A 12,760-nucleotide genomic window follows, 5' to 3' on the forward strand; every position below is an offset into this window, starting at 1 on the left:
CAGATGTGCTGCAGTGGTGCAGCTGTACAAGTAGACATGGCCTAGGTCAGGGGTCGGCAACCTTTGGCATGCGGCTCGCCAGGGTAAGCACCCTGGTGGGCCGGGCCAGTTTATTTACCTGCTGACGCGGCAGGTTCGGCCGTCCCAGGCCAATGGGGGTGGCGGGAAGCGGCGCGGGCGAGGGATGTAGTGGCCTAGGTTGGTCTAAATTTTAAGGCTATGTCTACACTGGCAATTGAATGACAAAACTTTTGTCTTTCAAAGATGTTTAAACCTCCCTCCTCCCCGAAAGACAAAAGTTTTGCCAAGGACAAGAGCCAGTGTGAACAGCGCTTTGTCGGCAGAAGCGCTCTCCTGCCGACAACGCAAAAGCCGCTCGTTGGGGGTGGAAGTTTTTTGTCAGCAGGAGAGCCGACAAACAGCGGCTACACTGCGTGACTTTTAGCAGCACGGCTGTAGTGACACAGCCATGTCGCTAAAAGCTGTGTAGGGTAGACATACCCTCAGTGTACACCAGGCCTTTGGCTCCAAAATCAGTTAGGTGCTTTTTAAAATGTTGCCAAAGGTCTAATTGGCTGAATGGGGCAGCTGGCACGTCTGGATCTGAGCGCACACCTCACACTGCATTGGCTGCAGCGATTACAGGATTGTTTTCCCTACCAGGAGATCCTGCCATAGACTTTTTCTAAAATGAAAGCTGAGACTGTGGAGCAAAAGTGGGTAGCCCCAGGCGAGCTCCAGAATTAGGCAGTAACCTGGGCCGTGAGTCTAATCAAACCATGCTCCGCCTTTACCTCTTCACGCTCTGGTTTGGAGTCCTGCTGGGAGAGATCGCAGCTCCTTGGGGCCACGTTGTTAACCGTGACCTGCGCAGAGAGCTGCGCGCCGCGCCGCAGTACAGCAGCCTTGGGCTGGGGGGGAAGGGGAGGGCCGAGTGTGCCCGGGCGGTACCCGCCCCCCACTCCCGTGCAGTGATTTAAATGTCCCGCTGTGCCCACCCCTTCCCCTCGCTGTGACTGGCTGCTGTAGCAGGGAGGGCGCTCAGCCCAGCCGGCGCTGCCCCCCCCCCCCTTCCCGCTCAGCTGACAGGCTGGGGGCATTGCATGCATTGCTATCGCCTGAGCGCTCGCTGCTGGCGGCGCGAGCCCTTCGCTGCGCTCTAGTGCCCGGCGGGTCCTGCGGGAGCGCGAGCCGCGGCTCTGGAGAGTCCGGGAGCGGCGCGAGCCGCGGTTGCTGCCCTTCCCCCCACCCCGGAGCCGCGCGAGACCCTGCCCCTGGGGATGGAGACGCCGCTGCTGTGACCGGCGGCAGGAGCGCGAGAGCCCGGCCCGGCCCTCGCGCGCCGGGGCTAGCGCAGAGCAGCAGCAGCGGCGGCGGCGGCTAGAGCAGCAGCAGAGATGAGTGGGAGCGCTGCCCCCGGGCCCGGCTCGGCCCCCTGCCGCTTCGCTCACTACTTCGTCGTGTGCGGGACCGACGCGGACAGCGGGCTGGAGCCCGACGAACTGGCCGGTAAGCGGTGGGGACTGCGGGGGGGGACGCTGGGTGATTCCCGGGCTGCATTTCATTGCCCCTTCATCCTTACTGCAACCTTCTGCCGTGTCCTCCCTGGAGCCCCTTTCTCTGCAATCCCCCCCCCCCCGGATGGCGGTAGTGTTTGTTTGCCCTCCCTGTCATTGCCATGTATTCTCCCTGGCGTTAGCAGGCGGGGGGTGCCTGGACGGGTGCGTTTGCGCGCTAACAGGTTAATAGCGACTATTAATATCCCGGTGAGAGCAGCGCACCCAGGGGATGCTGGTCCCGCGGGGGCTGCCTGCCTGTGTCTCTGCACAAGCCCTACAGTAGGCCTGGGCACTCTTCCCTGCACATCGAGGTGCACAGGCTGTTCGGCGTCTTCATTGTGTTCCTAGTACGCTCCCGGGGAGTCACTCCCAAGGGATTTGCCTAATAATGCGGGGGGGGGGGGCTGCTTCTGAAATCTCATTTGGTAATTTCTCCTTGTATTGCTCGACCTCTTCCCACCCACCCAAGAAGCCTGAGTTCCAGCCACTAATTGCAGCACAAGAAACCAACTGGATGCAAAGCACGATTGCATTCACCGTTCTCTGAAAAGGCTTCCGGCTTCCCTCTGCCCACCGCCCCACTTTCAGTGGCGGTGCTTTATAGAAGCCAGCTGCAGTGGCTAGGACTGTTTATGTCAGTGGGAGTAAGCAGATCACATTTAGATGTGCTGCTGTAATCTTATTACCGCTTGGACTTTATCCTTTAAGTTTAGCTGCATTTGCCTCATACTTCAGAGGTTGCTGTGAAGATGTAATCATTCAGAAACGTGTGCATTTAGCGGTAACTTGGGCTCAAAGAGCAGGAAGGCTACCTTTGTACCTCCTGGCACTATGAAACAGGCGGTTTCTGCCCCTGCCGTGGTTCTCCCTCTTGAAGGTTTGGGTTTTCCGCCATTAGTAGAAAATCAAAGTAAATTGTTTTGGAGGGTGTGAAGCACACTAGTATTTCACCGTAGGTCTGAGTTAGGAGGGGGTAAGAGAGGTAACCGTTGGGAGTGGGTAACTGATGTAGAGGGATATAGGGACAACTAAGAGGCCTTCTCCAAGGTGGTGAACCAAGAATCTTGGGCTGCAGTTGTATTTTAAATTCTCCAATGCCTTCAGCTTCAAACAGAAAAGGAAACGTTTTTAAGAGGGTACTGATAACGTCAGTCCTCTGGTATCAAAATGTTTTACCTCTTCTCCCTCTCCCCTTCTTTGGGGAGGGGAGTGGGGGATGAGAAAGTGATTAAAAGTGTCTTTTTTTTTTTTTTTTTTTTTTTTTTTAAATGTAACTTGTCCAGCCAGTGTGGAGGTGGTAAAATTTTGTTAGAAACTGGTTTATGTGAAAGCACTTTAAATGCTGTTCCAACTCAATTTGAAGGCCAGTGCAGAAATGATTAAAAATTGAGTTTTTATCCATGAATCTTACTGATGAAAACCAAAAAGTCTGCATTTATTCATTGCTGGCCAGTACATGATAAACATACAGTGGCTGTGCTTCACCCAGTGTGGTGGGACTCCCTTAGATGGACATTGCAAAAGGAGAATGTTGCAAATATAAAAATAACTGAATGTTCTATCAAATGTGACCCCCCCACACACTCTTCTCCCCCCCCCCCCCGTCCCAATTTAAGTCTGGAGTAAAATAAAAAATCTAGGGGGATTGGAAATTTTGAATAGTGTAATAAAATCTTGGAGGGAGAGGGAGTCTGAAAGACTGGGTGAAATAAAGAATACTTTCTTTAATTATTCTGGCAGGATTTTCTCCCAAATTTTCATAGAATCCAGGCGGGACTATCCCAGTATAAAAGTGACAAAATTTACTGCAGATTTCTAGAGTCTCAAATTTTAATTTTCTGAAATAACTTTTGGAGATGAGGTTACTCATACTTGTTCTTAGCATTGAGTTGCATATTTTGGGAAGTTAATAGAAAATCCATTCAACTGTATTTTTGGATTGTACATTCAAATAAAGGCAGGTGACGTTTATGGAACAAATAATTAGAAAGTTATTAAAAATTGAATTTTTACTTTAAAAATACCAAAACGTTAAACCAACCACAGCTTTGTCTGAGGTTTAATTGCACAAAGTCAAGAAATTCCACACTAGAGCCCTAATTCTGCAGACTGTTATGCAGGTGTATAACTTGACTACTCACGTGAATAGTCCCCATTTCTGTCAATGGGACTATGTACTTGAGTAAAGTTACCCATGTATGTCAACATTTGCAGGATCAGGGAGTAAGGTTGCTGTGGGAAGCTTAAATCTGCCTGGTGGTGTGCATCACTGCTGTAAGGATTTTCATTATATAATGGATCTTGACATACTGGACAATAATAGAAAGATCTTTATTTTCTGAACTTTTTTAGTAAGACTGAGACTATTTGAATTTCATTCTCTTGTCTAAAATATATTAATCTAAGGTTCAAAATAATTGCATCTATCCCTTTGTATTAATGTAAATTGTGTAATCACATAATGAAAGACCCTGTGTGCTGTGCACTAGGCACATAGATAAGGTTATGCTGGGACTGTTAATTTAAAATTTCTTGTCTTAAAATTGATACTTTCATTTGCATATCTAAATTCTGCTAGTTTCAGTAGAAAACTCCTGGTTTATGTGGTATCTCCCCACTGAAGGTGAACAGTGTACTAAATCTGACTTGCATAATATAACCTTTTAAGGCTTTAACACTTTAAACTTATTGTTTCTTATTCCTGTTTCTGAAAATAAACTCTTCTTAAGACAGTGTTGGCTAGCAAGTTATGACCACCTCATATATGAATTAGCTGACTTACTATGTGAAATAGCTTAAGCAGAAATTGTAAGTCAAAATGAGGACTGTTCATGGGTGAATATAAATAATATACTGTACTTTTTTGAGGTTTCATTTCACGTGTTAATTTAGTGTCTTCAGTTCATCAGTTCTAACCCCTCTGGTCAGACTTTTTTCTTTCAGTAGGAAGAATTGGCATTGTCAGGTCTAGGACAAGAGGGGGGTGTGTGTGTGTGTGTGTGTGTGTGTGTGAAAACCTGAACTCATAGGGGATGTATTAAAATATTTGTTTAAAAATAAATGACTTGAAAGCATTTTAAAAAAATATTGTCTTTAACTCTGATAAAACAGCATTAGAATAACTAAAGTTTTAAAGTAGTCCAATTCCAACAATATGGCTTGAGTATGTACATTGCACATTTTGCTGTTCAACTTAGTAACAATCATATAAAAGTAATATACTTTAACTCAATAATGTTTACAGTAACACTGTAAAAACCTCCCAGAACTCTCCCTCCACCGGTATACCATATTAAACAAAACTGTATGGCTAAGCTACCCTGTTTCCCCGAAAATAAGACATCCTCCGAAAATAAGGCCTACTTACAGTTTTGCCTCTCGTTGTAATATAAGGCATCCCCCCGATAATAAGACCTCCCCGATAATAAGGCATCCACCGATAATAAGGCATTTTTCATTTCTGAAAAATAAGACATCCCCTGAAAATAAGACCTAGCGCATCTTTGGGAGCAAAAATTAATATAAGACACTGTCTTATTTTCGGGGAAACAGGGTATAGATGTGTTGCTTATTATGCTTGTTTGTCTCACTGTTACTTTGACCTTCCTCTGCTTAGTTGTTGCATCTACCTGTTTTCTCTTGTCATATGCTTTGACTGTAAGCTCTTTGGTGCAGTGATTTTCTAGTAGATCTGTGCATAGCCCCTGGCACAGTGTGTCCCAGATGCTCAGTTGGGACCTCTGAGTGCTGCAGCAGTACAAAAAAATGTTGTTACATAAACTGATCAAGATTCTTATTGGCCCCTTTGCATCATACTATAAAGGTTTAATGAGCACAGTAATAAGGATAATACATCTTATTGCATTAAAATAATGTAAATTACTCTTGACATTTTTAATTAGATTTATGGTACTGGAAAAATATTGCAAAACCAGCAGCATGGACATTAGTCTGATTACGGGTCTGGGCAACAGTAACAGCTTCCTTCCTTGGTTATGATTTAATGGCAGGTGAAGTGGCTTGTTGACTATTATATGATGGAGATAGAGGGGCCTGGACAGCAACTTACTTTCTTTGTTGTTCATACAACATAAAAAAATGTGTGGACTGGCCTGGGGCTGTAGTGTAAATTAGACCTTTGAGGCTGTTAGAGAAATATATTCATCTATATCTGTATAGATTGTCATCTTCTACATGTGTGTTTAAAATTTAAAAAAATAATTAAATGCTGGCATAATGGCATTATGTAGCTTCGATAGGGTTCCCATCTCTGTATCAGACTGCAGTAAATCATAGGCTTCCAGGAGAAGGACAGTTACTCCAGTGACAGGAAAACTATCCCCAATCCAGCAACGTAAGCACGTGCTTAACTTTAAGTATGTAAATCTTGTTATAGTCACTATTCACATGCTGTTAAGCACATCGGTAAGTGCCTTGCTGAACTGGGGTCTTAATAGAATTGAGTTACAGTTGGGAACTCAAAATATGTCAGAAATTGGAAGAGGTTAGCTCTCATGCTATGTGAGTAGTACCATATTTTTTTCCCTAACGAATTTTGAATGGAAGTTTAGATTCCCCTCTTTCCCCCCACCCCACGGGACTGATTTGGGATCAGCAGTGAAGCACAGACACTTCACTAAGTCATGGAGCTTACTGAGAAGTTGCCAAATGAGTCAGCATTCCAACATCATCTGGAATTACATGATCTGTGTGTTCCCTTTAACTAGGGATAGCCCTTGTAGTACACATTACCTACATTTAAACATAACTTGGCGCGGTGTGTGTGTGTGTGTGTGTGTGTGTGTGTGTGTGTGTGCGCGCGCGCGCATTCTGCTTAATTTTGTGGAAACAACCTAGTGACTTATTTTGTAAACAATGAGTGTTTATAAACAAGCTGTCTTGTAAATTGTTGCATTGTGATGGCAAATTTAATGTCTTAGTTTGCTTAGTTCCTCGGTGCTCTCTTTAATGTTAGTTCATTTTGAGTGATTATTTATCAAATAAGAAATGGATCAAATGCCATAATATCCAATTAATATTTTTATCCTAAGGGTAATTCATTGGCAGTTTAATTTACTGAAAATGTGTCTCTAGGTACCTGGCCTTTAATGTGGTGAACGCTGGAGGTGTTTGTAACGTCGTATATATGTGATTTCATGCCAAGAAACTACTTGGCGCTGCTACAAAAGTGGTTTTGAAGCTGGAAGAAAATCTCCTCTTATGGTGGGTGAGAAAAGAGGATTCAAGCTTGTGCTGGAGCTTAGTAGCAAGTTGGCCTCAGAAGAGGAGCAATATGTTTGATGTGACCTGTATCCTGAAGAGCATGACAATTCAGTATTTGTTTGTGTCCTATTGAACTCTGTACCAAATGGCGTGTATGACAATTTTTCTCCCGTGTCCTGAGATGGAAACACAGTAAATTCAAATTTATTTTTCTCTTTAAGCCGCCTACTTTCAGATAGAAACTAAAGCAGCTATTAAACTGTCAGCTTCACATTTACATGGCTATAAAATGAATCCATCCAAGTAAATACTGAGACTTGGCCCAGGGTGTAAAAGGAAAGGTAACAGTTCAATTAGTGAAATTTATGGACAAGAATTAAATAAGTTTGGGGAGTTTTAAATTTTGAATACTAACTGTACTTTGAAGATAGCATTTATCAAAAATGTTGTACTGCAGCTTAATTTTTTATACCTTATTGCATTAATTGTGGTACTATGTAATGTTTGTAACCATGTCAGTTCCAGGATATTAGAGACAAGGTGGATGGGGTAATCTCTCTTATTGGACCAAGGTCTGTTGGTGAGCAAGACAAGCTTTAGAGCTATCTAAAGCTCTTCTTCAGGTCTGGGAAAGGTACTCAGTGTCACAGCTAAATACAAGATTGAAGAGAGAGTTTTAGCATATCTCTATCTCTTCAAGCTTGTATTTAGCTGTGACACGGAGTACCTTTCCCAGACGTGAAGAAGAGCTTTAGATAGCTCTGATGCTTGTCTTGCTCACCAACAGAACTTGGTCCAATAAGAAAGATTACCCCATCCACCTTGTCTCTCTAGTATCACAATAAAACTTCAGAAAGGTTCCATTTTAAGCAAAAAAGTAGATTGTAAGTAGGCCTGTCAAGTGATTAAAAAATTAATTGAAATTAATTATGCTGTTAAATGGTATTCTATTATTAAATATTTTTGGAGGTTTTCTACTTTTTCTAATGTATTGATTTCAATTCCAACACAGAATACAAAGTGTACAATGCTCACTTTATATTTTTATTACAAATATTTGCACTGTAAAAAAAATAGTATTTGACCTCATACAAGTACTGTAGTGCAATCTCTTTATCATGAAAGTGCAGCGTACAAGTGTGTGTGTGTGTATGTATATATAATATGTATGTATATGTATATATAAAACTTGTAACATAACTGCATTAAAAACAAAAGTTAAACTTTAGAGCCTACAAGTCCACTCAGTCCTACTTCAGCCAATTGCTCAGATAAACAAGTTGGTTACAATTTGTAGGGGATAATGCTGCCCGCTTCTTATTTACAATATCACCTGAAAGTGAGAACTGGAGTTGGCATGGCACTGTTGCAGCCAGTGTTGCAAGATATTTATGTACCAGATGTGCTAAAGATTCGTATGCCCCTTCATGCTTCAGCCACCATTCCAGGGGACATGTGTCCATGCTGATGACGGGTTCTGCTCGATAACTGTCCAAAGCAGAGTGGATTGACGCATGTTTATTTTAATTACCTGAATCAGATGGCACCAGGAGAAGATTGATTTTCTTTTTTTGGTGGTTCGGGTTCTGTCGTTTCTGCATCATAGTGTTGCTCTTAAGACTTTTGTGACCGCATGCTCCACACCTCGTACCTCTCAGATTTTGGATGACACTTCAAATTCTTAAGCCTTGAGTCGAGTGTTGTAGCTATTTTTAGAAATCTCACATCGGTACCTTCTTTCCGATTTGTCAAATCTGCAGTGAAAGGGTTCTTAAAATGAACATGTGCTGGGTCATCCTCCAAACTGCTAACATGAAATATATGCAGAATACAGGTAAAACATAACAGGAGATGTACAGTTCTCCCCCAAGGAGTTCAATCACAAATTTAATTAACACATTACTTTTTTAACAAGCATCATCAGTATGGAAGCATGTCCTCTGGAATGGTGGCCGAAGCATGAAGGATCATACTAATATTTAGTATATCTGGCATGCAACTACCTTGGAACACCAACTACAAAAATGCCATGCGAATGTCTGTTGTCACTTTCAGGTGACGTAAATAAGAAGCAGGCAGCAGTATCTCCCACAAATGTAAACAACCTTGTTTGTCTTAGTGATTGGCTGAAGTAGGACTGAGAGGACTTGTAGGTGCTAAAGTTTTACGTAATGGCACTCAAACACAAAACAATGTAACAAAACTATATACATTTGTAAGTTGCACTTTCACGATAGAGATTGCATTATAGTACTTGTATGAGGTGAATTGAGAAATAATATTTCTCCTATCATTTTTACAGTGCAAATATTTGTAATTAAAAATATAAAGTGAGCACTGTACACTTTGCAGTCTGTGTTGTAATAGAAATCAATATATTGGAAAATGTAGAAAAACATCAAAAAATATTTAATGTCAATGGTATTCTATTGTTTAACAGTGCGATTAATCATGATTAATTTTTTGAGTTAATTGCATGAGTTAACTGCGATTAATCAACGGCCCTAATTGTAAGGTGAGATTTTTAGTAAGAAAACTGACTCAATGTCTGGTAGGAATAGATGTTCGATAAATGGAAAATCTTCCTTTCCTCAATTTTACGACCCACAGAGTAGAGAGCCATTAATTCTCACTTAGTTTCCCAGTTTAGACAAAGCCTTACTGGCCCTACTATAACATAATTTCACAATTAGTTATATTGGACTGTCATATTCAGAATAATAATGGCCTCCTCTCAATTTGGTTTGTTGAAGTATAATGTTATAGTAGTAATGCTGGTTAACTTCCTTGTATAGACAAGACCATTGAAAGGGATCTTGTCACAGTTGCAGTTCCTGTTCCTGATTTTCCCCCCCCCCCCCCCTTCTTGTTAGAATTGTAAATGAATGGACAGCCCAGAGGCTATTTATATTTAATTCCAACTTTTTTTTTTTAAATAAGATGCGAAGTCTGGGGCCTTTGTAAATTTGTTAGCCTAGGATTGTCAAGGTAAACCATCAGGATGTGACCCTGGAAAGGACAGACAGAGAAGCTGGTTACTGACACCATACAGGTCAGTGAACTTTTTCTTCCATCTCAAGAGAGTGTGGGGTTGTGATGGAATTGTTTGGGGACCTGGAACTCAGTCAGAGCTCTTGGAAGTGATGGAGTTTTAACATCCATCACTTGAGCAGAAGGGGACGCTTTCTCAAATGAAATGCTAGGAGAGAAGGTCTGTAAGAGGCGTAATGGGTCACCTAAACAGGTTTTACTGAGTCATACACACAATGTGGTGTACATATGGATGGAGAGAATAGACTTTCTATTGTAATAGCTGATAAGGACAAGCTGGAGTTTCCATAATAAAACGCTATGTACAAGAAAACCTGGGGAAATGTAAATGGAAAATAGTGTTCCTGGTGTTTAAAATATCTGTCTTAGATTTTTGTCAGTGTAGATGAGAATTGCTTTTTTTTTTTTTTTTGGATCTTGGTCTGCTTATGTGACGTGTCACCCCTCTAGTTAAAGGGAATATGGTGATCCTCTTCACTTTCATCTTCTTGTGACAGTGCTATAAATAGGACATAAATGGGATCGTGTATTTATGTTCCCCTGAAACGGCTTCAAACTTGAGGGTAGATGATGGCAGTAACAGCTTGTTCTGTAACTTTTAATAGCGCCCCCCCCCCCCCCCAAACCTCTTATGGGTTCAACAAGCAGATCCCTAGATCCAATGAATCTAAGTGAAAATACTTGGGGAATTAATGATTCTATCAAATTTAAAGAGACCATCAAATAGAATGAAATTAATTTGAGCCTAATCCATATAACTTCCCACAAACTTCTTCCTCAAAAATGACCTGTTTTCTAACTGGCCAGTAGCCAGTAACTAATTCCTGAGTTACTGGGAATGTCCTATGTCAATGTATTCCTGGCATAATGTGGTGGCTCATAACAAAAAGTTAACAATCTCAATATCCTCTGACCCCCCCAAATCTGCCTATAATATATTTTTTTATAATGAGACCAATAGCCAGTTTACAGTGGGAAAATTACACAAGTCTTTTTCTTACAAAATACACAATCCTAGAATTAGTATATAATAGAAAATTAGTGCACTGCTTCTTATAACTTTCTGAATTACATCTTAAAAATATACTGTCCTAGGAAAACTCTTGATGCCAAAGGAAATAAGGCATCCTTTGCTCATATTTGTCAATGTCCTTGATTAGCAGAGAATCCATCTTACAATAGTTTCCAATAAGGAGACTGGCTTGTTTGGTTACCCAGCGAACTTATCGCTACAGGTGTCACTATTTGTTGTACTATCTTAATTTATTCGAACCATAACATTGATCCCCTTATTTTGGGTTATACATACTGTAGATTAACTCTTACTGTGTTTGACCATATTTTTCTCTGAAACAGTCTTAACCATTCACTTGCATTTGCCTATGAGAATAAATACCTCCTACACAAATAAAATCTAAAAAAGGAGAAGCTAAAAGTAACCTGGAATCATTCACACTACACAAAAGAGAACTTAATGTACTTCTCACATGCTGGGTTGTTTCTTCAGTCTTTCTACTTCACTCAGCACTGAATGAATAAGGCTAGTATCTTCATAGTCCAGTTTATTTCTGCTGCACTAGCACAATAATGTAGTGGTGTGTGTGTTTTTTTTTTTTATCTTTTTTATTTTTTTTTTAAAACACTCCTAGAAGAACATGTGACAGACATATTAAAAGAACACTGTCTAGTAGTAAAGACCTGGAATGTAGTTTGTATAAAGGCCGGGGGAGGGAGGGGACGACTTGCAGATATTCACACCCCAAAATTAACAATGTTTTATAAATGGCTTTTTTAACCAGCCTAGGATACTGAGGTCCTTGCTAGGATCCATATAAAAGAGAGAGCTCAAGGATTGTTGACAGGCTGAAAGAATAGTAAATATTGTACCCTACCTGATGTCTCTTTAATATACCATTATTCAAGAGCTTGTTTACAAGGACTTGACTGTATTGCTCACATTGCTCAAGATCAGGTTCTCCTTGGCACCTGCAGCAGACAGTTGGAAATAAGGATTCATCAAGCTTTTTCATAGCTGCCTTGTCAATAGTGATGTTCAGGTTGCATACCAAATCTGTGACCTAGTTAGAAACAAATGTCTCTTTACTATGCATACTAAAAACATCTGTTAGGTCCCCCTTAATGTAAAACTAAATCTTATTACTCATGGATTTAATGTAAAAATTTCAGCATTTCAATGTGGATATTTGACGTTTGAATTTTTGAAGGAGCATTCCCTGATACAGAAGTTACTTTTTTTTTAAAAAGCTTAAAGATCTTCTAGATCTGAAATGACCCTGCTCTGAGTGATAGTATAAAAGTTAAGGTAACTTTAATCAGAATGTACGTGATGGATCTGCAAAGAATATATGCTTTTTGACTACAAAAATAACCTTTTTAAAAACTCATTATTCTAAAAACAAAACAAGAATCAATATGACACTTCTCTAAAACTCACACTGGAGGAAAAAAATGTATTCACCTTGGAATATATATGCTTAATTTCAATTAACTAGTAGCTTGCTTGTATCCTTTATTAAACAAGAAATTATAATGTGAAGTATCTAGTGCTAGCTAATCTAATTATTTAAGTGGTTTTAATTCAGCCATAAAATGCACCCTGCTTCCAGGCAATCTACATAACATTTTCAGGGCTTCAGTGGACCTTCACAGTGGGGAAGCCAGAATTACTCCCCTCACCAGAGATGTGGGGAGGGATTTAATCAGCAAAGCCCTATAAAGCATAGTGACAGCCATTCTATGTTGTTGACAATGGCAGAATTTTTCCTTAATGCGAGGTGTCATTTTATATACGTTGGCTACTGCAGATAATTTTATCTGCTAGTGACTTATATAATTTCCATTATTTTAAAAAGTAAGTATTTTGTGCTTATCTACACATTCATGCATGTTAATATTTTCTTGCACAA

General features: G+C 40.9%; 1 protein-coding gene across 5 annotated transcripts in view; it reads left to right on the forward strand.

The window, feature by feature from the left end:
- Positions 1-1,117: 1,117 nt before the first annotated feature.
- DENND5B (DENN domain containing 5B) overlaps positions 1,118-12,760 on the forward strand; it is a 192,626-nt gene continuing 180,983 nt past the window's right edge. For all 5 annotated transcript variants that reach the window (XM_054034587.1, XM_054034606.1, XM_054034614.1 and 2 more), the window contains exon 1: positions 1,118-1,509. In XM_054034587.1, coding sequence (XP_053890562.1) covers positions 1,398-1,509 — 112 coding nt within the window. In that variant the 5' untranslated portion in view covers positions 1,118-1,397. The remainder of the gene's footprint in view (positions 1,510-12,760) is intronic.

Source organism: Malaclemys terrapin, chromosome 1 (assembly GCF_027887155.1).
Source record: "Malaclemys terrapin pileata isolate rMalTer1 chromosome 1, rMalTer1.hap1, whole genome shotgun sequence".
Lineage (NCBI taxonomy): Eukaryota > Metazoa > Chordata > Testudines > Emydidae > Malaclemys > Malaclemys terrapin.